Raw genomic sequence first — 25420 nt, 5'->3', positions numbered from 1 at the left:
AGCTTGACTTTACCTATGTGTTTACCACCTTTGTGGGAAGCTAAACAGTTATCTAGAGTTGGTAATGAATAAGAGCATCACATTTGCATTAGAATGTCACTTATTACAAAAAAAAAAAAAAAGAAAAAAAAAAAGAAACAGCGTGGCATTCATTGGCCCCTGAAGCTAAAGCCCTGGCAACAGGAGCATATTGCAATATCTAGAAGGACCGAGGACTCTTACTTGTCTAGCAGCGAAGTTTTGTGGGTTGAGGCCCGAACCAATAGCCCCAAGACCCACGTTAGGGAGCGAGGAGCCGGAGGGAGATAGCTTGTAGCTGGGGGAAGGAGAAAAGGGGGAGCAGGGAGCCTCGTCCCCAAGGCACCCGTCTTGATTGGAGAAAGGCAAAGTCAGCTAATGTCAGCCAGTGGGTGATGTTAGTGAGGCAGCAGAAAACAAGAGGAGAGACAGACACAGAGAAAGTCTATTGAGTGCAAACAGCAGATCGCTCAGCGCAGCATTCACCTCAATCCATATAAACGGACATCACACGTGTAATAAATGACAAACAGAAAACCCCACGTGTCAATGCACCAAAGCATTCATGCAGCCAGCAACAAGTTCAGCCTTTCTGGTCCTTCAATAACTGCGCAGCTTTATTCCTGAAGGGGCCCATTTAAATATCTTTATCAGATTTGAACAGTTTTTCCTTCAAAAATAAATATACACAAAGCTTTATTTAACAAACAATTCTTATGACCGAGTAAGCAAATGTTTCACTGTTAGGAATATAAGTGAAATAAATAAATATTCAGGAATAAGTAAGAGTATATAGATAAAAAAAACTTTGGTGAACATTGCACCTGAAATTTTGAAGTAACATCCAGTTTTGGTCCCATATCTTAAAATATTTACGGTCTGCTATATATTTCCCACACCACACGTCTAAGCGGGAGAACTTTTCCATGAAATGCCTAAACCAGAGAAATGTAATGTTTTTATAATTTTTTTTAAAAGTGCCCAACAAGTAACGATCCCAGGAGTCAGTGCGGGCACCTAGCTAGGTTACCTACAAACAAAACGAATTGGTAAAGTTCCCTAGAAAGATGGCAATAGACGGAGCCCATGTGGCTGTATATACAACGAAGGTGCGATTCCTATGATTGCTGGGGATACAGGAGACCGTGTTTTACTATTTAATGTGGCTTGTAAAATATTGACAAATGGTAACAGGAAAATGTCACTATGTTAATCAAGTGAAAACGTAACAGAAATGCCATGAGTGGGGTGCTATGATCTGCAGGCGCTGCAGTATGTAGCAACTCCTTATGCACCTCTAGATTATAGCCAAAAATGTACTACGCCCCTTTATCTGCTGTCTGTTTACCATTTCACTTAACCCCTTTATTGCTGCCGTTGTTAAAGGGACTTAGAAGTCAACTTTTAACTTATAGTTTGGGCACAGGGCCCATTTGTTCTCTCAGGCTCAACTGTTGTAACTTAGCTCCTGTTAACCACTAGTCTAGTCAAAATTAAGCTTTCATGATTCTGATAGGGCAGCAATTTTAAACAAATTTTCATTTTACTTTTATCATCAAATTTGCTTTGTTCTTTTGGTATTCTTTGTTGAAAGCTAAACCCAGCAAGGCTCATATGCTAATTTATAAGCCCTTGAAGGCCACCTATTTGCTCAGTGCATCTTGACAGTTTTTCACAGCTAAAGAGTACTAGTTCATGTGTGTCAAATAGATAACATGCAAGTCAGTCGAAAGCAATGAGATAAGGGGTCAGTCTGCAGAGGCTTAGATACAAGGTAATCACAGAGGTAACAAGTAATATAATATAACCGTGTTGGTTATGCAAAACTGGGGAATGGGTAATAAAGGGATTATCTATCTTTTTAAATAATACAAACTATGGAGCAGACTGTCCTTTTAAGCTGCATTCATTGCTTTTTCGGCTATATGGAGCAGCCTCGCTTCACACGTGTCAGTCTATTGAATGTCCTTTGTGTATCAGCTAGTTCCCTCGCCTCAGACAAGTAAGAGCAAACCAGTGATATTTTTACACTTTTATATATATATATATATATATATATACACACTTTTTTTTTTTTTTACACAGGCACGCGCGCACACACACACATATATATATATATATATATATATATACACAAACATATAATCATTCAAACACACACCTCAGACTACCACAGTATGCTTTAATGGAAAGGAGCTACGTTTTAACAAAGAGACCAAAAGAAAGAGGGAGATATGGTAATTAACAGAAAATGTTGCAGGCATTATAACGAGTTATGGTAATGTGAAGCAAACATCAGACCCTCACCTTCTCAAAATAAGGCCCGCTGTCTGCGGCTCCCATCTCTTTGGAATTGGGAAGACGGAAGCCGGGCCGATCCTTCCGCATCATATCATTGAAATCCCCGAGATTCACGCCCCGCTTGTCCGCCTCAAACTTCTTTTCTGGGAGTCCACCTACAAGGGAGATGATAGGGAAATTTAAATTCCAGAAGCTGAGGCCCCATTAAACCTATATTTACCAGGGAGGAGACTCCAGCACACTCACCTACAGAATGGTCCATTTTACTAGCGGGCTGATCATCCACCTGACTCTGCAGAGGACAAAAGGAACAGATTTGTGACAGGGAAAGCTTTTCAATTCACTTTTATAACCTTAAAGGTTGCACCCTAATTCCCTTAAATAAAACACCAATCAAACAAAATGATCCAAAAATAAACACTCTTAGAAACATAAGAAGGCAAAATCCGTTCGTTTTATGGCGACAATAATAATAACTGCACTCCACTCGCGCAGCTCACAAATGCAGCAGACTTACCAGCAATCCCATATTCGAGAACTGCTTGGACAATGGGTTGATCCAAGAATCATTGTTTCCCCCTTTCAAGGAACCCTGCAAGAGGAAAGAGAAGGAAGCAGAGGTTAGCGGTCTAATGTCCGGCATGATCTATCCTATGAAGAAGTTATTTAATTTCACAGCACACAAGAATGGGACAGAAATCGCACCCATACAGCAGAGATTGTGCTTTTACTTAACAGTACTACGGCGGCTATGATGGCAGTGCCATAGGACGTCAGTGGAATTAGAGCTTTTTCACTTACAAACAAGGGTGGGCTCTTTGATTCTCACCTTAATCTGTGGTTTCTTTCCTCCTTGGCCCCACCCTGCTGAGTTGTGGGAGGAGCCACTTCCCTGAGATCCTGCGTTGTTCCAAACACCGCCGCCCTCCTCTTCCTCCTCCCAGCTGCTATGACGTGTCCCGGACACTCCCCCTTCACTCTCACCCCAGCCATCTTGCATAGATTTTGTACCTGTAAGGATGTTGAGCATATAGTTTTTTTTAATTATATCTGAAATTCTTGTACCCACAGACCAGTAGCAATAAGTTGACAAGATTTAGTTTATTAAAGGGGCAGTCTAGTCAACATTTAACTTTCATGATTCAGATAGGGAAGCAATTTTAAACAACTTTACTTTAATCATCAAATTTGCTTTGTTCTCTTGGTATTCTTTGTTGAAAGCTAAACTGAGGTAGGCTCATATGCTAATTTATAAGCCATTAAAGGCCGCCTATTATCTCAGTGCATTTTGATATTTTTTTCACAGTTAAACAGTGCTAGTTTGTGTGTGCCATATAAACACCGTGCTCACTCCTGTGGAGTTATGTAAGAGTCAGCACATATTGGATTAGAATGCAAGTCTGTCAAAAGAACTGATATAAGGGGCAGTCTGCAGAGGGTTAGATACAAGGTAATCACAGAGGTAAAATGTATATTAATATAACTGAGATAAGGGGCAGTCTGCAGAGGGTTAAATACAGGGTAATCACAGAGGTAAAAAGTATATTAATATAACTGAGATAAGGAGCAGTCTGCAGAGGCTTAGGTACAAGGTAATCACAGAGGTAAAAACAGAATTTATGCTTACCTGATAAATTACTTTCTCCAACGGTGTGTCCGGTCCACGGCGTCATCCTTACTTGTGGGATATTCTCTTCCCCAACAGGAAATGGCAAAGAGCCCAGCAAAGCTGGTCACATGATCCCTCCTAGGCTCCGCCTACCCCAGTCATTCGATCGACGTAAAGGAGGAATATGCATAGGAGAAATCATATGATACCGTGGTGACTGTAGTTAGAGAAAATAATTCATCAGACCTGATTAAAAAAACCAGGGCGGGCCGTGGACCGGACACACCGTTGGAGAAAGTAATTTATCAGGTAAGCATAAATTCTGTTTTCTCCAACATAGGTGTGTCCGGTCCACGGCGTCATCCTTACTTGTGGGAACCAATACCAAAGCTTTAGGACACGGATGATGGGAGGGAGCAAATCAGGTCACCTAGATGGAAGGCACCACGGCTTGCAAAACCTCTCTCCCAAAAATAGCCTCAGAAGAAGCAAAAGTATCAAATTTGTAAAATTTGGTAAAAGTGTGCAGTGAAGACCAAGTCGCTGCCTTACATATCTGATCAACAGAAGCCTCGTTCTTGAAGGCCCATGTAGAAGCCACAGCCCTAGTGGAGTGAGCTGTGATTCTTTCAGGAGGCTGCCGTCCGGCAGTCTCATAAGCCAATCGGATGATGCTTTTAAGCCAAAAAGAGAGAGAGGTAGAAGTTGCTTTTTGACCTCTCCTTTTACCAGAATAAACAACAAACAAAGAAGATGTTTGTCTGAAATCCTTTGTAGCCTCTAAATAGAATTTTAGAGCACGAACTACATCCAAATTGTGTAACAAACGTTCCTTCTTTGAAACTGGATTCGGACACAAAGAAGGCACAACTATCTCCTGGTTAATGTTTTTGTTAGAAACAACTTTCGGAAGAAAACCAGGTTTAGTACGCAAAACCACCTTATCTGCATGGAACACCAGATAAGGAGGAGAACACTGCAGAGCAGATAACTCTGAAACTCTTCTAGCAGAAGAAATTGCAACCAAAAACAAAACTTTCCAAGATAGCAACTTAATATCTACGGAATGTAAGGGTTCAAACGGAACCCCCTGAAGAACTGAAAGAACTAAATTGAGACTCCAAGGAGGAGTCAAAGGTTTGTAAACAGGCTTGATTCTAACCAGAGCCTGAACAAAAGCTTGAACATCTGGCACAGCCGCCAGCTTTTTGTGAAGTAAAACAGATAAAGCAGAAATCTGTCCCCTTCAAAGAACTTGCAGATAATCCCTTATCCAAACCTTCTTGAAGAAAAGAAAGGATCCTAGGAATTTTGATCTTATTCCATGAGAATCCCTTGGATTCACACCAACAGATATATCTTTTCCATATTTTATGGTAAATTTTTCTAGTTACAGGTTTTCTGGCTTGTACCAGAGTATCTATCACAGAATCCGAAAACCCACGCTTAGATAAAATCAAGCGTTCAATTTCCAAGCCGTCAGCTGGAGGGAAACTAGATTTGGATGTTCGAATGGACCCTGTACTAGAAGATCTTGTCTCAAAGGTAGCTTCCATGGTGGAGCCGATGACATATTCACCAGGTCTGCATACCAAGTTCTGCGTGGCCACGCAGGAGCTATCAAGATCACCGAAGCCCTCTCCTGATTGATCCTGGCTACCAGCCTGGGAATGAGAGGAGACGGTGGGAATACATAAGCTAGGTTGAAGGTCCAAGGTGCTACTAAGTGCATCTACTAGAGTCGCCTTGGGATCCCTGGATCTGGACCCGTAGCAAGGAACCTTGAAGTTCTGACGAGACGCCATCAGGTCCATGTCTGGAATGCCCCATAATTGAGTTATTTGGGCAAAGATTTCCGGATGGAGTTCCCACTCCCCCAGATGGAAAGTCTGACGACTCAGAAAATCCGCTTCCCAATTTTCCACTCCTGGGATGTGGATTGCAGACAAGTGGCAGGAGTGATTCTCCGCCCATTGAATTATTTTGGTCACTTCCTCCATCGCCAGGGAACTCCTTGTTCCCCCCTGATGGTTGATATATGCAACAGTCGTCATGTTGTCTGATTGAAACCTTATGAATTTGGCCTTTGCTAGTTGAGGCCAAGCTTTGAGAGCATTGAATATCGCTCTCAGTTCTAGAATGTTTATCGGGAAAAGAGATTCTTCCCGAGACCATAGACCCTGAGCTTTCAGGGGTTCCCAGACCGCGCCCCAGCCCACCAGACTGGCGTCGGTCGTGACAATGACCCACTCTGGTCTGCGGAAGCTCATTCCCTGTGACAGGTTGTCCAGGTTCAGCCACCAATGGAGTGAATCTCTGGTTCTTTGATCTACTTGGATCGTCGGAGACAAGTCTGTATAATCCCCATTCCACTGTCTGAGCATGCACAGTTGTAATGGTCTTAGATGAATTTGTGCAAAAGGAACTATGTCCATTGCCGCAAACATCAAACCTATTACTTCCATGCACTGCGCTATGGAAGGAAGAAGAACAGAATGAAGTACTTGACAAGAGAGATTTTCTGGCCTCTGTCAGAAAAATCTTCATTTCTAAGGAGTCTATTATTGTTCCCAAGAAGGGAACTCTTGTTGACGGGGACAGAGAACTTTTTTCTATGTTCACTTTCCACCCGTGAGATCTGAGAAAGGCTAGGACAATGTCAGTATGAGCCTTTGCTTTTGACAGAGACGACGCTTGAATCAGTATGTCGTCCAAGTAAGGTACTACTGTAATGCCCCTTGGTCTTAGCACCGCTAGAAGGGACCCTAGTACCTTTGTGAAAATCCTTGGAGCAGTGGCTAATCCGAATGGAAGTGCCACAAACTGGTAATGCTTGTCCAGAAAGGCGAACCTTAGGAACCGATGATGTTCCTTGTGGATAGGAATATGTAGATACGCATCCTTTAAATCCACCGTGGTCATGAATTGACCTTCCTGGATGGTAGGAAGAATCGTTCGAATGGTTTCCATTTTGAACGATGGAACCCTGAGAAATTTGTTTAGAATCTTGAGATCTAAAATTGGTCTGAATGTTCCTTCTTTTTTGGGAACTATGAACAGATTGGAGTAAAACCCCATCCCTTGTTCTCCTAATGGAACAGGATGAATCACTCCCATTCTTAACAGGTCTTCTACACAACGTAAGAATGCCTGTCTTTTTATTTGGTTTGAAGACAATTGAGACCTGTGGAACCTCCCCCTTGGGAGTAGTTCCTTGAATTCCAGGAGATAACCTTGAGAAACTATTTCTAGCGCCCAAGGATCCTGAACATCTCTTGCCCAAGCCTGAGCAAAGAGAGAGAGTCTGCCCCCCACCAGATCCGGTCCCGGATCGGGGGCCAACACTTCATGCTGTTTTAGTAGCAGTGGCAGGTTTCTTGGCCTGCTTACCCTTGTTCCAGCCTTGCATCGGTCTCCAGGCTGGTTTGGTTTGAGAACTATAACCCTCTTGCTTAGAGGGTGTAGAATTTGAGGCTGGTCCGTTTCTGCGAAAGGGACGAAAATTTGGCTTATTTTTAGCCTTAAAAGACCTATCCTGAGGAAGGGCGTGGCCCTTTCCCCCAGTGATGTCTGAAATAATCTCTTTCAAGTCAGGGCCAAACAGCGTTTTACCCTTGAAAGGGATGTTAAGCAATTTGTTCTTGGATGACACATCCGCTGACCAAGACTTTAGCCAAAGCGCTCTGCGCGCCACAATAGCAAAACCTGAATTTTTCGCCGCTAATCTAGCTAATTGCAAAGTGGCGTCTAAGATAAAAGAGTTAGCCAATTTAAGTGCTTGAACTCTGTCCATAACCTCCTCATACGAAGATTCTTTATTGAGCGACTTTTCTAGTTCTTCGAACCAGAAACACGCTGCTGTAGTGACAGGAACAATGCATGAAATTGGTTGTAGAAGGTAACCTTGCTGAACAAACATCTTTTTAAGCAAACCCTCTAATTTTTTATCCATAGGATCTTTGAAAGCACAACTATCTTCTATAGGGATAGTAGTGCGTTTGTTTAGAGTAGAAACCGCCCCCTCGACCTTGGGGACTGTCTGCCATAAGTCCTTTCTGGGGTCGACCATAGGAAATAATTTCTTAAATATAGGGGGAGGAACAAAAGGTATGCCGGGCCTTTCCCATTCCTTATTTACAATGTCCGCCACCTGCTTGGGTATAGGAAAAGCATCGGGGGGCACCGGGACCTCTAGGAACTTGTCCATCTTACATAATTTCTCTGGAATGACCAAATTGTCACAATCATCCAGAGTAGATAACACCTCCTTAAGCAGAGCGCGGAGATGTTCTAATTTAAATTTAAAAGTAATAACATCAGGTTCAGCTTGTTGAGAAATTTTTCCTGAATCTGAAATTTCTCCCTCAGACAAAACCTCCCTCCTGGCCCCTTCAGATTGGTGTGAGGGTATGTCAGAACCATTATCATCAGCGTCCTCATGCTCTTCAGTATCTAAAACAGAGCAATCGCGCTTTCTCTGATAAGTGGGCATTTTGGACAAAATGTTTTTAATAGAATTATCCATTACAGCCGTTAATTGTTGCATAGTAAGAAGGATTGGCGCACTAGATGTACTAGGGACCTCTTGTGTGGGCAAGACTGGTGTAGACACAGAAGGGGATGATGCAGTACCATGCTTACTCCCCTCGCTTGAGGAATCATCTTGGGCAACATCATTATCAGTGGCATCATTGTCCCTACTTTGTTTGGACACTATGTCACATTCATCACATATATTTAAATGGGGAGGAACCTTGGCTTCCAAACATACAGAACATCGTCTATCTGATGGTTCAGACATGTTAACAGGCATAAACTTGATAACAAAGCACAAAAAACGTTTTAAAATAAAACCGTTACTGTCACTTTAAATTTTAAACTGAACACACTTTATTACTGAATATGTGAAAAAGTATGAAGGAATTGTTCAAAATTCACCAAAATTTCACCACAGTGTCTTAAAGCCTTAAAAGTATTGCACACCAAATTTGAAAGCTTTAACTCTTAAAATAACGGAACCGGAGCCGTTTTTACATTTAACCCCTATACAGTCCCTGGTATCTGCTTTGCTGAGACCCAACCAAGCCCAGAGGGGAATACGATACCAAATGACGCCTTCAATAAGCTTTTTCAGTGGTTCTTAGCTCCTCACACATGCATCTGCATGCCTTGCTTTCCAAAAACAACTGCGCATTAGTGGCGCGAAAACGAGGCTCTGCCTAAGACTAGAAAGGGCCCCCAGTGAAAAAGGTGTCCAATACAGTGCCTGCCGTTTTTTTAATACATCCCCAAGATTAAAAGAACTATTTCTAATTATAATCCACTAAATATACTTATAAAGTAATCGTTTTAGCCCAGAAAAATGTCTACCAGTCTTTAAAGCCCTTGTGAAGCCCTTTATTCTTATACTAAACTAAGAAAATGGCTTACCGGTTCCCATAGGGAAAATGACAGCTTCCAGCATTACCAAGTCTTGTTAGAAATGTGTCATACCTCAAGCAGCAAAGTCTGCCCACTGTTTCCCCCAACTGAAGTTAATTCATCTTAACAGTCCTGTGTGGAAACAGCCATCGATTTTAGTAACGGTTGCTAAAATCATCTTCCTCTTACAAACAGAAATCTTCATCTCTTTTCTGTTTCAGAGTAAATAGTACATACCAGCACTATTTTAAAATAACAAACTCTTGATTGAAGAATAAAAACTACATTTAAACACCAAAAAACTCTTAACCATCTCCGTGGAGATGTTGCCTGTGCAACGGCAAAGAGAATGACTGGGGTAGGCGGAGCCTAGGAGGGATCATGTGACCAGCTTTGCTGGGCTCTTTGCCATTTCCTGTTGGGGAAGAGAATATCCCACAAGTAAGGATGACGCCGTGGACCGGACACACCTATGTTGGAGAAAAGTATATTAATATAACTGAGATAAGGAGCAGTCTGCAGAGGGTTAGATACAGGGTAATCACAGAGGTAAAAAGTATATTAATATAACTGAGATAAGGAGCAGTCTGCAGAGACTTATATACAGAGTAATCACAGAGGTAAAAAGTATATTAATATAACTGAGATAAAGGGGCAGTCTGCAGAGGCTTAGATACAAGGTAATCACAGAGGTAAAAAGTATATTAATATAACTGAGATAAGGAGCAGTCTGCAGAGGGTTAGATACACGGTAATCACAGAGGTAAAAAGTATATTAATATTACAGTGCTGGTTATGCAAAACTGGGGAACAGGTAATAAAGGGATTATCTTTATAAACAATATAAATTCTGGAGTAGACTGTCCCTTTAAGATTCAATAGTGATCTGAGCTCTATACAGTGTCAAAATTGAACATTTACAGAACAGAAACACATAGCGTGTGAATAGAAATGTACCTCAAATGTTCTCAATATCTCTAACAGAGGGGCTTGCAAGGGACCCTTTCAAACCCACACCCAACCCAAAAAACAACAAGCAAGCAGCACAAATTAAACACTGGTGTTGTCTAATGTTTAGCCTTGATAAGCCCCTTAAAACCCCTGTGTAACGCCTCAGTATTATTGTTTGTGCATAAATCTGACATTTGGCAACCTCTGGTGTCTCCTATACAAGAGCTTTAACGTCTCTTTAATTGTTAAACTCATAACTAAATTCACAAAAAAACTATTATTCCTGCTTCATGAAGAAAAAACATAATTTATGCTTACCTGATAAATTTATTTCTCTTGTAGTGTATCCAGTCCACGGATCATCCATTACTTGTGGGATATTCTCCTTCCCAACAGGAAGTTGCAAGAGGATCACCCACAGCAGAGCTGCTATATAGCTCCTCCCCTCACTGCCATATCCAGTCATTCGACCGAAACAAGACGAGAAAGGAGAAACCATAGGGTGCAGTGGTGACTGTAGTTTAATTAAAATTTAGACCTGCCTTAAAAGGACAGGGTGGGCCGTGGACTGAATACACTACAAGAGAAATAAATTTATCAGGTAAGCATAAATTATGTTTTCTCTTGTTAAGTGTATCCAGTCCATGGATCATCCATTACTTGTGGGATACCAATACCAAAGCTAAAGTACATGGATGATAGGAGGGACAAGGCAGGAACTTAAACGGAAGAAACCACTGCCTGTAGAACCTTTCTCCCAAAAACAGCCTCCGAAGAAGTAAAAGTGTCAAATTTGTAAAATTTTGAAAAGGTGTGAAGCGAAGACCAAGTCGCAGCCTTGCAAATCTGTTCAACAGAGGCCTCATTTTTAAAGGCCCAGGTGGAAGCCACAGCTCTAGTAGAATGAGCTGTAATCCTTTCAGGGGGCTGCTATCCAGCAGTCTCATAGGCTAAGCGTATTATGCTCCGAAGCCAAAAGGAGAGAGAGGTTGCCGAAGCTTTTTGACCTCTCCTCTGTCCAGAGTAAACGACAAACAGGGCAGATGTTTGACGAAAATCTTTAGTAGCCTGTAAGTAAAACTTCAAGGCACGGACTACGTCCAGATTATGCAAAAGACGTTCCTTCTTCGAAGAAGGATTAGGACACAATGATGGAACAACAATCTCTTGATTGATATTCCTGTTAGAAACAACCTTAGGCAAAAACCCAGGTTTGGTACACAGAACTACCTTGTCTGAATGAAAAATCAGATAAGGAGAATCACAATGTAAGGCAGATAACTCAGAGACTCTTCGAGCCGAGGAAATAGCCATCAAAAACAGAACTTTCCAAGATAAAAGTTTAATATCAATGGAATGAAGGGGTTCAAACGGAACTCCCTGAAGAACTTTAAGAACCAAGTTTAAGCTCCACGGGGGAGCAACAGTTTTAAACACAGGCTTAATCCTAACCAAAGCCTGACAAAATGCCTGGACGTCTGGAACTTCTGCCAGACGCTTGTGCAAAAGAACAGACAGAGCAGAGATCTGTCCTTTTAAAGAACTAGCTGATAAGCCTTTGTCCAAACCCTCTTGGAGAAAGGATAATATCCTAGGAATCCTAACTTTACTCCATGAGTAACTCTTGCATTCACACCAATAAAGATATTTACGCCATATCTTATGGTAGATTTTCCTGGTGACAGGCTTCCGAGCCTGTATTAAGGTATCAATGACTGACTCGGAGAAGCCACGCCTTGATAGAATCAAGCGTTCAATCTCCATGCAGTCAGTGTCAGAGAAAGTAGATTTGGATGATTGAAAGGACCTTGTATTAGAAGGTCCTGCCTCAGAGGCAGAGTCCATGGTGGAAGAGATGACATGTCCACTAGGTCTGCATACCAGGTCCTGCGTGGCCACGCAGGCGCTATCAGAATCACTGATGCTCTCTCCTGTTTGATTTTGGCAATCAGTCGAGGGAGCAGAGGAAACGGTGGAAACACATAGGCCAGGTTGAAGAACCAAGGAGCTGCTAGAGCATCTATCAGCGTTGCTCCCGGGTCCCTGGACCTGGATCCGTAACAAGGAAGCTTGGCGTTCTGGCGAGACGCCATGAGATCCAGTTCTGGTTTGCCCCAACGATGGACCAGTTGAGCAAACACCTCCGGATGGAGTTCCCACTCCCCCGGATGAAAAGTCTGACGACTTAGAAAATCCGCCTCCCAGTTCTCTACGCCTGGGATGTGGATCGCTGACAGGTGGCAAGAGTGAGACTCTGCCCAGCGAATTATCTTTGAGACTTCTAACATCGCTAGGGAACTCCTGGTTCCCCCTTGATGGTTGATGTAAGCCACAGTCGTGATGTTGTCCGACTGAAATCTGATGAACCTCAGTGTTGCTAACTGAGGCCAAGCAGGAAGAGCATTGAATATTGCTCTTAACTCCAGAATATTTATTGGGAGGAGTTTCTCCTCCTGAGTCCACGATCCCTGAGCCTTCAGGGGAGTTCCAGACTGCGCCCCAACCTAGAAGGCTGGCATCTGTTGTTACAATCGTCCAATCTGGCCTGCGAAAGGTCATACCCTTGGACAGATGGACCCGAGAAAGCCACCAGAGAAGAGAATCTCTGGTCTCTTGATACAGATTTAGTAGAGGGGACAAATCTGAGTAATCCCCATTCCACTGACTTAGCATGCATAATTGCAGCGGTCTGAGATGCAGGCACGCAAATGGCACTATGTCCATTGCCGCTACCATTAAGCCGATTACTTCCATGCACTGAGCCACTGACGGGCATGGAATGGAATGAAGGACACGGCAAGCATTTTGAAGTTTTGATAACCTGGACTCCGTCAGGTAAATTTTCATCTCTACAGAATCTATAAGAGTCCATAGGAAGGAGACTAATGTGAGTGGTGATGGAGAACTCATTTCCACGTTCACTTTCCACCCATGCGACCTCAGAAATGCCAGAACTATCTCTGTATGAGACTTGGCAATTTGAAAGCTTGACGCCTGTATCAGGATGTCGTCTAGATACGGAGCCACCGCTATGCCTCGCGGTCTTAGAACCGCCAGAAGTGAGCCCAGAACCTTTGTAAAAATTCTCGGGGAAGTGGCCAACCCGAAGGGAAGAGCTACAAATTGGTAATGCCTGTCTAGAAAGGCAAACCTTAGGAACCGATGATGATCTTTGTGAATCGGTATGTGAAGGTAGGCATCCTGTAAGTCCACTGTGGTCATGTACTGACCCTCTTGGATCATGGGTAGGATGGTCCAAATAGTTTCCATATTGAATGATGGAACTCTGAGGAATTTGTTTAAGATCTTTAGATCCAAGATTGGTCTGAAGGTTCCCTTTTTCTTGGGAACCACAAACAGATTTGAATAAAATCCCTTTCCTTGTTCTGCCCGCGGAACTGGATGGATCATTCCCATTACTAGGAGGTCTTGCACACAGCTTAGGAATGCCTCTTTCTTTATCTGGTTTGATGATAACCTTGAAAGATGAAATCTTCCTTGTGGAGGAGAAGCTTTGAAGTCCAGAAGATATCCCTGAGATATGATCTCCAACGCCCAGGGATCCTGAACATCTCTTGCCCACGCCTGGGCGAAGAGAGAAAGTCTGCCCCCCACTAGATCCGTTTCTGGATAGGGGGCCGTTCCTTCATGCTGTCTTGGGGGCAGCAGCAGGCTTCCTGGCCTGCTTGCCCTTGTTCCAGGACTGGTTAGGTTTCCAGGCCTGTCTGGAATGAGCAACAGTTCCCTCTTGTTTTGAAGCGGAGGAAGTTGATGCTGCTCCTGCCTGACTGTTTGGCCTTTGATTTGGCCCTGTCCTGAGGAAGGGTATGACCCTTGCCTCCAGTAATGTCAGCAATAATTTCCTTCAAGCCAGGCCCGAATAAGGTCTGCCCCTTGAAAGGAATGTTGAGTAATTTAGACTTTGAAGTCACGTCAGCTGACCAGGATTTAAGCCATAGCGCCCTACGCGCCTGGATGGCGAATCCGGAATTCTTAGCCGTTAGTTTAGTCAAATGAACAATGGCATCAGAAACAAATGAGTTAGCTAGCTTAAGCGTTCTAAGCTTGTCAATAATTTCATTCAATGGAGCTGTCTGGATGGCCTCTTCCAGGGCCTCAAACCAGAATGCCGCCGCAGCAGTGACAGGCGCAATGCATGCAAGGGGCTGTAAAATAAAACCTTGTTGAATAAACATTTTCTTAAGGTAACCCTTCAATTTTTTATCCATTGGATCTGAAAAAGCACAACTGTCCTCAACCGGGATAGTGGTACGCTTTGCTAAAGTAGAAACTGCTCCCTCCACCTTAGGGACCGTCTGCCATAAGTCTCGTGTAGTGGCGTCTATTGGAAACATTTTTCTAAATATAGGAGGTGGGGAAAAGGACACACCGGGTCTATCCCACTCCTTGCTAATAATTTCTGTAAGCCTTTTAGGTATAGGAAAAACGTCAGTACACACCGGCACCGCATAGTATCTATCCAGCCTACACAATTTCTCTGGAATTGCAACTGTGTTACAGTCATTCAGAGCAGCTAATACCTCCCCAAGCAATACACGGAGGTTCTCAAGCTTAAATTTAAAATTAGAAATATCTAAATCAGGTTTCCACGAGTCAGAGATGTCACCCACAGACTGAAGCTCTCCGTCCTCATGTTCTGCATACTGTGACGCAGTATCAGACATGGCTCTAACAGCATTTGCGCGCTCTATATCTCTCCTAACCCCAGAGCTATCGCGCTTGCCTCTTAATTCAGGCAATCTAGATAATACCTCTGACAGGGTATTATTCATGATTGCAGCCATGTCCTGCAAGGTAATCGCTATGGGCGTCCCTGATGTAATTGGCGCCATATTAGCGTGCGTCCCCTGAGCGGGAGGCGAAGGGTCTGACACGTGGGGAGAGTTAGTCGGCATAACTTCCCCCTCGACAGAACCCTCTGGTGATAATTCTTTTATAGATAAAGACTGATCTTTACTGTTTAAGGTGAAATCAATACATTGAGTACGCATTCTCCTATGGGGCTCCACCATGGCTTTCAAACATAATGAACAAGTAGGTTCCTCTGTGTCAGAAATGTTTAAACAGACTAGCAATGAGACTAGCAAGCTTGGAAAACACTTTAAAACAAGTTTACAAGCAATATAAAAAACGTTACTGCGCCTTTAAGAAACACAAATTTTCCCAAATTTTTAAATAACAGTGAAAAAATGCAGTTACACTAACGAAATTTTTACAGTGTATGTAATAAGTTAGCAGAGCATTGCACCCACTTGCAAATGGATGATTAACCCCTTAATACCAAAAACGGAATAACAAATGACAAAAACGTTTTTTAAACAGTCACAACAACTGCCACAGCTCTACTGTGGCTTTTTACCTCTACTTTAATACGACTTTTGAAGCCTTTTGAGCCCTTCAGAGAAGTCCTGGATCATGCAGGAAGAAGCTGGATGTCTGTGTCTGTAATTTTTGCTGTGCAAAAAAACGCCAAAATAGGCCCCTCCCACTCATATTACAACAGTGGGAAGCCTCAGGGAACTGTTTCTAGGCAAAATTCAAGCCAGCCATGTGGAAAAAACTAGGCCCCAATAAGTTTTATCACCAAACATATGTAAAAAACGATTAAACATGCCAGCAAACGTTTTAAAATACACTTTTATAAGAGTATGTATCTCTATTAATAAGCCTGATACCAGTCGCTATCACTGCATTTAAGGCTTTACTTACATTACTTCGGTATCAGCAGCATTTTCTAGCAAATTCCATCCCTAGAAAAATATTTTAACTGCACATACCTTATTGCAGGAAAACCTGCACGCTATTCCCCCTCTGAAGTTACCTCACTCCTCAGAATATGTGAGAACAGCAAAGGATCTTAGTTATTTCTGCTAAGATCATAGAAAACGCAGGCAGATTCTTCTTCTAAATACTGCCTGAGATAAACAGTACACTCCGGTACCATTTAAAAATAAACTTTTGATTGAAGTAAACTAAGTATAAAACACCACAGTCCTCTTACGACCTCCATCTTGAGAGTTGCAAGAGAATGACTGGATATGGCAGTGAGGGGAGGAGCTATATAGCAGCTCTGCTGTGGGTGATCCTCTTGCAACTTACTGTTGGGAAGGAGAATATCCCACAAGTAATGGATGATCTGTGGACTGGATACACTTAACAAGAGAAAAATAAATTTGCAATATACATTTGATAGAAGTTTTTTGTTCTCTCTGAAAATTATGTTTTCCACTGCCCCAGAAAGAGGGTAGAGAGCACCTTGGGTTGTATACTTTGTGATTAACAGGAGATTACTGCACAAGTTATAGGCTGCAGTACAGTACGGAGGTTTATAAAATCTGCACATGTAGCAGGGACACTGGACTCCACAATGCTCAGCAATACATAGAAAACACAGCAGGGACAGTAAACACTAAATAAATCATTGATAGACTAATGTATTCACATTAACTTAAATTTTTCTTTTCTTCAGATGGAGAGAGTCCACAGCTGCATTCATTACTTTTGGGAAATAAGAACCTGGCCACCAGGAGGAGGCAAAGACACCCCAGCCAAAGCCTTAAATACTACTCCCACTCCCCTCATCCCCGAGTTATTCTGCCGAGGAACAAGGAACAGTATAAGAAATACCAGGGTGAAAAGGTGCCGGAAGAATAAAATTAAAAGACGCTCCACAGAAAAAATTGCGGGTGGGGACTCTTTCCATCTGAAGAAAAGAAAATGATCAGGTAAGCATAATTTATGATTTTCTTCATAAATGGAAAGAGTTCACAGCTGCATTGATTACTTTTGGGAAACCAATACCAAAGCTATAGAGGACATTAAATGCAAGAACGGGAGGGTAGAATAGGCGGCCCATTCTGAGGGCACCAGGCCTGAAAACCACACCCAACCAAACCCTGCTTCGTCAAACCCGGGCAAAAAAAAACTAGAAGGAAAAGGCCCCAAGGACAATGACCCGCAGATAGTCCGAAAGCCTAACTAGAGACCGCAAACAAACACACTGAGACGACACTCCTCCAGGAGAACCGTCGCCCAACAGTCGGTCCCCACACAACCCTTTACTAGCACAAGTACCAAAATACCCAAAAGGGAGAGAACAAGAGGGAGCCATAGGGATACCCAAAAGGTACAGCAAGATCTATAAGGAAAACCCCCCTCAAAAAGAAAACCAAGTCCACAGAGACCCAAAAGGATCTTGAGAACAAGGGGAGACGCCCAACCCAGGCAGAACCACAAGGAACAAACCGGGCATCATCAAGGAGAAGAAACATCTCCCAAACATCGTGCAACAGCACAGAAAAAGACAGCTGAAGGCAAATGTCCTCAAACGTCAGAACTCAGAAAAGCAAATAGAAAAAATACTGGTAGCAAACTCAGAAGAGAAACATCCGAGTCCAGTAACACGCTGGCATCCGTAGGAAGACACGAAGAAAACACTATCCAATCTCAAACAAGAGAGGCACAGAACCTCAAAAAAAGGTCCACTGACACCCCAAGACCTGAAGATGACAACAGATCTCAGATCCTACACCTAGCCGGACCAGTCCAAGCAACGGCAGATCTGAAGCAGGGGAACCAAGGAACCCCAAGACCAGCCCCCAAGAGGGTGGAAGAATGGACACAGCCACTTCAACCTAGAGACAATCGAGCAGGAGTTAGACCCAAGGAGATCTAGCAAAGCCACCCAACTAAGTCTTAATGCGGAGCCAGCAGCTCTCCAGATGTAAAGGAACAACTCAGAGAGCAGACCAATCTCCGAACTGGAGAAAACATCTGTACCAACCTCCCGAACACAGGAGAGCCCCCTAAAAAAGAAACCACACCTCTGTAAGGAGGACAATGAGCGCCCTGAAGAGGAGAGTATCGATAAACAACTGTCCATAAGACAGGAAGTCGTAGGAAGAACCGAGAGAACACAAGGCCACGTCATTGATGAACACGGACAGGACCCCTTAAAACACCATCGTGCTAGCACACATACCAGGCGCAGGAGGGATAAGTGAGCAACTGCAAACCTTCCGCTTGCTGGGCAGGAAGCCCACCATCAGGTTACATCAGTTGGCTTCAGAAACAAATTTGAATGGATATAGTAGCCATTCTAGAATACACATAAAGCACTCATTGTAGACATGTATAACACGTTGTGTGTTATTACTTGAAATGATCACCAAATGGGTTGGAGATATCGCTAAAATATTTAAAATATAACTTATTAAATATGCATAAAACAGGAGATAAAATTTAGGGATGTGCAATTAAAAACAATAGCTAAGATAAGGGGATATGGAGTATATATTATATCACAATTGTAGATTAATGTAAATACCATGTATCTATATAAATACTTAGTGTGATTGTTGAATACTTGGGTATCTAATAATACAGGTTCCCAGCAAGTAACATAGAACCTGAAGCATTGGCAATTATATTCCCTTTATAACTTGTACTAACTTAAATAGTTAACCTTAAAGGGAATTGTGTAATTGTCAAATCATAGTCTGGGTTGCAGTTAACAAGAGTACCTGGTAATGAAATGGTCCGGTTTGGATATAAATAGGTATTATATACTTAATAACAAGTTTGCTCTCATCTACTTGATTATATATAAATATCCATAAAAGACCTAAAGTATAGTCAGGTGTTCTTATTATCCTCAAAATAGCAGTCTGTATTGTCACATTGAGGAATAATGGATTTTTAAAACTACTATATCATAATGGTATGTTGGGTACAAATATCATGTGTTTGGTGCATACTTGGGTATCCAATGATACCAAATCCGAGGGAACAATAAAGTCACTGTGACTGTATTGTTCCCTGGGATTTGGTATCATTGGATACCCAAGTATGCACCAAACACACTGATTACAAATACAAACACATGATATTTGTACCCAACATACCATTATGATATAGTAGTTTTAAAAATCCATTACTCCTCAATGTGACAATACAGGCTGCTATTTTGAGGATAATAAGAACACCTGACTATACTTTAGGTCTTTTATGGATATTTATATATAATCAAGTAGATGAGAGCAAACTTGTTATTAAGTATAATACCTATTTATATCCAAACCGGACCATTTCATTACCAGGTACTCTTGTTAACTGCAACCCAGACTACGAATTGACAATTACACAATTCCCTTTAAGGTTAACTATTCAAGTTAGTACAAGTTATAAAGGGAATATAATTGCCAATGCTTCAGGTTCTATGTTACTTGCTGGGAACCTGTATTATTAGATACCCAAGTATTCAACAATCACACCGAGTATTTATATAGATACATGGTATTTACATTAATCTACAATTGTGATATAATATATACGCCATATCCCCTTATCTTAGCTATTGTTTTTAATTGCACATCCCTAAATTTTATCTCCTGTTTTATGCATATTTAATAAAAGTTATATTTTAAATATTGTAGCAATATCTCCAACCCATTTGGTGATCATTTCAAGTAATAACACACAACGTGTTATACATGTCTACAATGAGTGCTTTATGTGTATTCTAGAATGGCTACTATATCCATTCTAATTTGTTTCTGAAGCTTACACAATACACAGCACCACTTACCCTATTCTTTTAATACAGCATATAAGCTGATACATTTACCTAGGGTGTAGTCATTTGTACCTACTAGGTAGTGCCATTCAATTTTTCTCTTGTACATCAGTTGGCTGTCCCAAGGGAACCGCATCGTCCGGTACAAGACAAGCCCCAAGGAGCCCCGGTTCTCAGAAAATCTGGCCAAGTTGTAAATAGACAGAACAAGGGCTAAGCCCAAGTACCCTGGAAACTGGAACCCCCAGGCCAATCCTAGGATCCTAAGGTCCGGTAACATCCCACAGCGGGAACCACTAAGTGAAAACGCTGAGTAAAACCCTCGACAACCGGAAGAATCATGACAAGAAGCCCGGGCAACACAAATGTTTAGATTAAAAATTCTTCCAGGAACATAATCCCTCGTCTGATATCAAAAACAGACCTCCCAGGGAAAAAATCCAGGTTAACCTGGATGTCAAGTGCAAGGAGCCCTTGCAAAACCCAACCCAAAGGGAAGAGACCACCCCTTGTAGGAGCCCAACATTCCAAAAGAGCTAAGGCCTCCAAAGATCATATAAGGGATGCTAGCAGGCGTCCAAGCAACATTAACATGATTGTGCTTGAAAAGCACGGCTAATCCCCCCTAAGGGACTCAAGGCGCTGCTCATTTTATCAACCTCAAAAGGAGGAAAGGAAAGGCTGAGTAGACCTCGCCGGGGATCGAACTTGCAACCCTCGGTTTGCTACAGTGCAGAGTAACCACAGAGCATTAGTATGCTGAGCTAGCTTCCAGCTAGCCACGAGCTCCAGGCACAAGGGGAACAGTGAGGACAAGTCACCCGAACAGAGCAACAGCAAGTCTCCGCATCACCTCAGATACGAAGTCAGAGGACAGTAAAGCATGGGTTCTGATGCCACATGGATAGCAATACCTGACCATATGAGTGGAAAGCCACTAGGACCCTCTTCTACCCAAGAAAGAGATGCAGAGCATTCCCAACAGCGGGGAGGGACCCCTAACCGGAGCCCAAAAAGACCCCACTGTCTAATGTCCCGAAAACATAAATCAATCAACTCCTGAAGGGAATCCAAGTCTCCAGAAGGTGACCCAATCCTCAAGGAGAAACAGACAAAGTCCAAAAAGGTCTCAATGAAGAAGAGAGCCACTAAAGGAACAAGTCCAAAAAAAAACAATTCCCAGAGCCTCCTAAAGGCAAAGCCGCCCCACGGTGCAAAAGATGCGCTAAACCCTCTAACCTTCCCCACCACGTAGGAAGGAAAACTCTAGGTCCCGAGGATATCGGAGGCAACAGAAAGTGACGTAGCAGAAATCGCTGACCCAGTCACCAGAGCTACAGCTATTTAAAGACTGAAACAATCAAGGGAGCCACACGGATCTGCAAGTCCTCTTGAGAATTCTTAGATGCCAAGTAAATAACAAGAAACAAATAATATTGTGAGAACTCGGCGCCCCAACCTGACCAGCCAGGTAGAATAGGCGTCACGTGTCTGAATAAGCCGTGAGACAGAAGATCTGAACCCAAGCAGGACCATCCTGCAACCCGGGTCATAACTGCCAAGCTGGCTAAATCCGCCCTCAGAGAGGAAGGAAGAAAAAACAGACAAACAAGGGACTAACGTGTCCCGAACAACTTCTGTAGAAGCAAACAGAGTATCGATCCCAGAGAAAGTTCCCGAAAGAAACCGAATAAAATAAAAAAATTAAATTAATCCTAACTGGATAAAATAAATGACTTGAGTCAACTTGGCCAATTTGCATTTGTCACACGACGAAGAATCTGAATCAGAAAGTTGAACAATCTCAACATCAGCATCCTCCATAATTGGTAAATGATACCAAAAGACTATATATTAAACAATTTAGACAGCACCTGAAACCCACAATGGCTGGGGCACTCACCACCTCCTATGAACCAGACACCAGCGGAGCAGATTTCTCCGTCGCCACACAGTCAGGAATGCGGAAATGGGAAACCAGAACGTAAACATGCCCGGTCACAAGGTGAACTGTACAGTCCAAAAAAAGTGTGCCCAACCATAAGGTTGCGTCATTTCGAAAGGCCACGAGCCCGGTTAACACTACACATAAGCAGATTGAATCACATAGCAAACATGATTAACCCCCCCTGTTCAATAATCCCCCTCAGGAGATATTAACCCTTGATTCCAAGATACTATAAGGAATCCCACTGAGACCCTGTTTTTTTCATGTAAGTTTGCAGGAACAAATGAGTTACAGTACATTCATGAAGAAGTAAAATGAAACAATCTTACCGGAATCTACGCCGTGGAACAGGAACACTGCCCCCGCCATGGACTTGAAAGAAGAAAGCAGGCAGTGAAGCGAAGTTCGACAACGTTGATTGCTTGAGGAGCTGTTAATATGAGTCTCGATGGTTTCGCAGAAAGACTCTCCCTGCATCTCCGGACTCTAACTTTCATCCAAGCCCTCACTGAGAGACCGATAGGATTACTTAAAACTCCCGTCCAAAGTCGAAGAGTACTACCCTCCATAAGAGACGATAAACTTCTGACACTTCTCTGCCAACCTCCTGGGACAAAAGGCAAAGAATGACTGGGGGATGAGGGAAGTGGGAGGAGTATTTAAGCCTTTGGCTGGGGTGTCTTTGCCTCCTCCTGGTGGCCAGGTTCTTATTTCCCAAAAGTAATGAATGCAGCTGTGGACTCTTTCCATTTATGAAGAAACTTAGCCTGAGAATAATATAGACATGGATTTTTTTTAAATAACCGTTTTAAATATTGAAAAAATAAGGGTAACAATCTAATGTCCATAAAGGAGTGGGCGCCTCCATATTGGGTTACTTTTTTCTGCTGAGGCCAATTAGAGACAGTTATAAATGGCTTACTAGAGGGTGCAGCCAATGACTGTGTAGAATACAGCTGTGTCTGCACTTACACTTTTAAACAGGAGTTTGGGAAGCCCACAATGTTCAGAATTAAATTACAGGAAAAGGAAACAAAATAAATAAAGTATATTGTAAAGTTGTTTTATTACATACAATAAAATCTTTTGTATAACTATCTCAAAGTGTTTAATGTCCCTTTAAACATAGCAAAATAAATGATTTTTTTGTAATATTGTTGCCGTCTTGGAGGTTTCAGAAATGTTTTTCACACAGCGATGCATTCAATTAGAGGACATTTAATTTGAGTCAGTTAAAAAGGCAAGCCCCGCCTCTCTGTCAAAAACAAAATGTATGCTTACCTGATAAATGTCTTTCTTTCCGGATATGGAGAGTCCACGTCATCAATTACTAGTGGGAATATCACTCCTGGCCAGCAGGAGGAGGCAAAGAGCACCACAGCAAAGATGTTAAGTGTCACTCTCCTACCCATAATCCCCAGTCACTCAACCGAAGGAAAATGGAAAAAAAGAATAACACAAAGGTGTAGGGGTGCCTGACGTTTAGACAAAAAATAAGTCTTAAATTTAAGGGCAGGGTCGTAGACTCCATATCCGGAAATAAATTAAATCAGGTAAGAATAAATTTTAAATTTCTTTCCTAGGATATGGAGAGTCCACAACGTCATCAATTACTAGTGGGAACCAATACCCAAGCTAGAGGACACAGATGACTAGAGAGTGATAACAAGACAGACAGACCTAAACTGAAGGCACCACCGTTTGAAGAAGCCTCTGCCGAGGCAAAAGTATCAAATTTGTAAAAAGTGGAAAAAGTATGCAGAGAGGACCAAGTTGCAGCCTTGCAAATCTGTTCCACAGAGGCTTCATTTTTGAAAGCCCAAGAAGAGGAGACAGCCCTAGTGGAATGAGCTGTTATTCTCTCAGGAGGCTGCTGTCCAGCAGTCTCATAAGCAAAACGGATCACACTTCTCAACCAGAGAGAAAGAGAAGTAGCAGTAGCTTTCTGACCTTTACGTTTCTCAGAGAAACAAACAGAGCAGAAAACTGGCGAAAATCCTTAGTTGCCTGCAGGTAAAATTTTAGAGCACACACAACATCCAGGTTGTGCAACAATTGTTCTTTATGAGAAGGAGGATTAGGACATAAAGAAGGAACAACATTTTCATGATTAATATTTCTATCCGAAACCACTCTCGGAAGAAACCCCAACTTAGTACGAAGAACCACCTTATCAGCATGAAAGGTAAGATAAGGCGAATCACACTGTAAAGCCGAAAGTTCCGAGACCCTCCGAGCAGAAGAAATAGCAACAAGAAACAAAACCTTCCAAGATAACTTAATATCTATGGAATGCAATGGCTCAAACGGAGTCTGCTGTAAAACTAAGAACAAAGTTAAGACTCCAAGGAAGAGCAATAGACAAAAGGATTGAACATCTGGAACATCCACCAGACGCTTGTGTACAAAACAGATAAAGCAGAAATCTGACCCTTCAGAGAACTGACTGACAATCCCTTCCCCAGACCTTCCTGGAGAAAAGACAAAATCCTAGGAATCCTAACCATACTCCAAGAGTAGCCCTTGGATTCACACCAATAAAGGTATTTGCGCCATACCTTATGGTAAATCTTTCTAGTAACAGGCTTGCGAGCCTGAATCATGGTCTCAATGACCGACTTAGAAAAACCACGCTTAGATAGAACTAAGCGTTCAATCTCCAAGCAGTCAGCTTCAGAGAAACGAGATTTGGATGAAGGAATGGACGCTGAGTTAGAAGGTTCTTCCTCAGAGGCAGCCTCCAAGGTGGAAGAGATGACATCTTCACTAGGTCTGCATACCAGATCCTGCGAGGCCATGTAGAAGCTATCAGAATTACCGATGTTCTCTCCTGTTTGATATGAGCAATGATTCATAGAAGGAGAGCAAACTGAGGAAACCGATATGCCGGACTGAAAACAGAATTTATGCTTACCTGATAAATTTCTTTCTCCTATGGTGTGTCCGGTCCACGGCTTCATCCTTACTTGTGGGAATATTCTCTTCCCTAACAGGAAATGGCAAAGAGAGCACAGCAAAAGCTGCCCATATAGCCCCCCCTCTGGCTCCGCCCCCCAGTCATTCGACCGACAGTTAGGAGAAAAAGGAAAAACCATAGGGTGCCGTGGTGACTGTAGTGTATATAAAGAAAAAAATTTGAAACCTGACTAAAAAGCCAGGGCGGGCCGTGGACCGGACACACCGTAGGAGAAAGAAATTTATCAGGTAAGCATAAATTCTGTTTTCTCCTACATTGGTGTGTCCGGTCCACGGCTTCATCCTTACTTGTGGGAACCAATACCAAAGCTTTAGGACACGGATGAAGGGAGGGAACAAGTCAGGTTACCTAAACGGAAGGCACCACGGCTTGCAAAACCTTTCTCCCAAAAATAGCCTCCGAAGAAGCATAAGTATCGAATTTGTAAAATTTGGCAAAAGTGTGCAGAGAAGACCAAGTCGCTGCCTTACATATCTGATCAACAGAAGCCTCGTTCTTGAAGGCCCATGTGGAAGCCACAGCTCTAGTAGAGTGAGCTGTAATTCGTTCAGGAGGCTGCCTTCCGGCAGTCTCATAAGCCAATCGGATGATGCTTTTCAG

The 25420-nt window shown here is 42.6% G+C and overlaps 2 protein-coding genes across 6 annotated transcripts in view; both read right to left on the bottom strand.

The window, feature by feature from the left end:
• The window catches only part of FAM83F (family with sequence similarity 83 member F), an 818594-nt gene that overhangs the window by 400642 nt on the left and 392532 nt on the right, over nucleotides 1–25420 (bottom strand). The window lies entirely within an intron of this gene.
• TNRC6B (trinucleotide repeat containing adaptor 6B) overlaps nucleotides 1–25420 on the bottom strand; it is a 330819-nt gene that overhangs the window by 98218 nt on the left and 207181 nt on the right. For 4 of the 5 annotated variants that reach the window (XM_053721285.1, XM_053721286.1, XM_053721288.1 and 1 more), the window contains 4 exons: nucleotides 3149–3330; nucleotides 2837–2911; nucleotides 2566–2611; nucleotides 2326–2474 (listed from right to left, as the gene is read on the bottom strand). In XM_053721285.1, coding sequence (XP_053577260.1) covers nucleotides 2326–2474; nucleotides 2566–2611; nucleotides 2837–2911; nucleotides 3149–3330 — 452 coding nt within the window. Of the gene's footprint in view, nucleotides 1–222; nucleotides 394–2325; nucleotides 2475–2565; nucleotides 2612–2836; nucleotides 2912–3148; nucleotides 3331–25420 lie in introns of all 5 variants that reach the window. The other variant, XM_053721289.1, reaches the window with a different exon arrangement.

The sequence above is a fragment of the Bombina bombina genome, chromosome 7, assembly GCF_027579735.1.
Source record: "Bombina bombina isolate aBomBom1 chromosome 7, aBomBom1.pri, whole genome shotgun sequence".
NCBI classification, from domain to species: Eukaryota; Metazoa; Chordata; class Amphibia; order Anura; family Bombinatoridae; genus Bombina; species Bombina bombina.
This window is presented reverse-complemented; position numbering and strand designations above follow the sequence as displayed.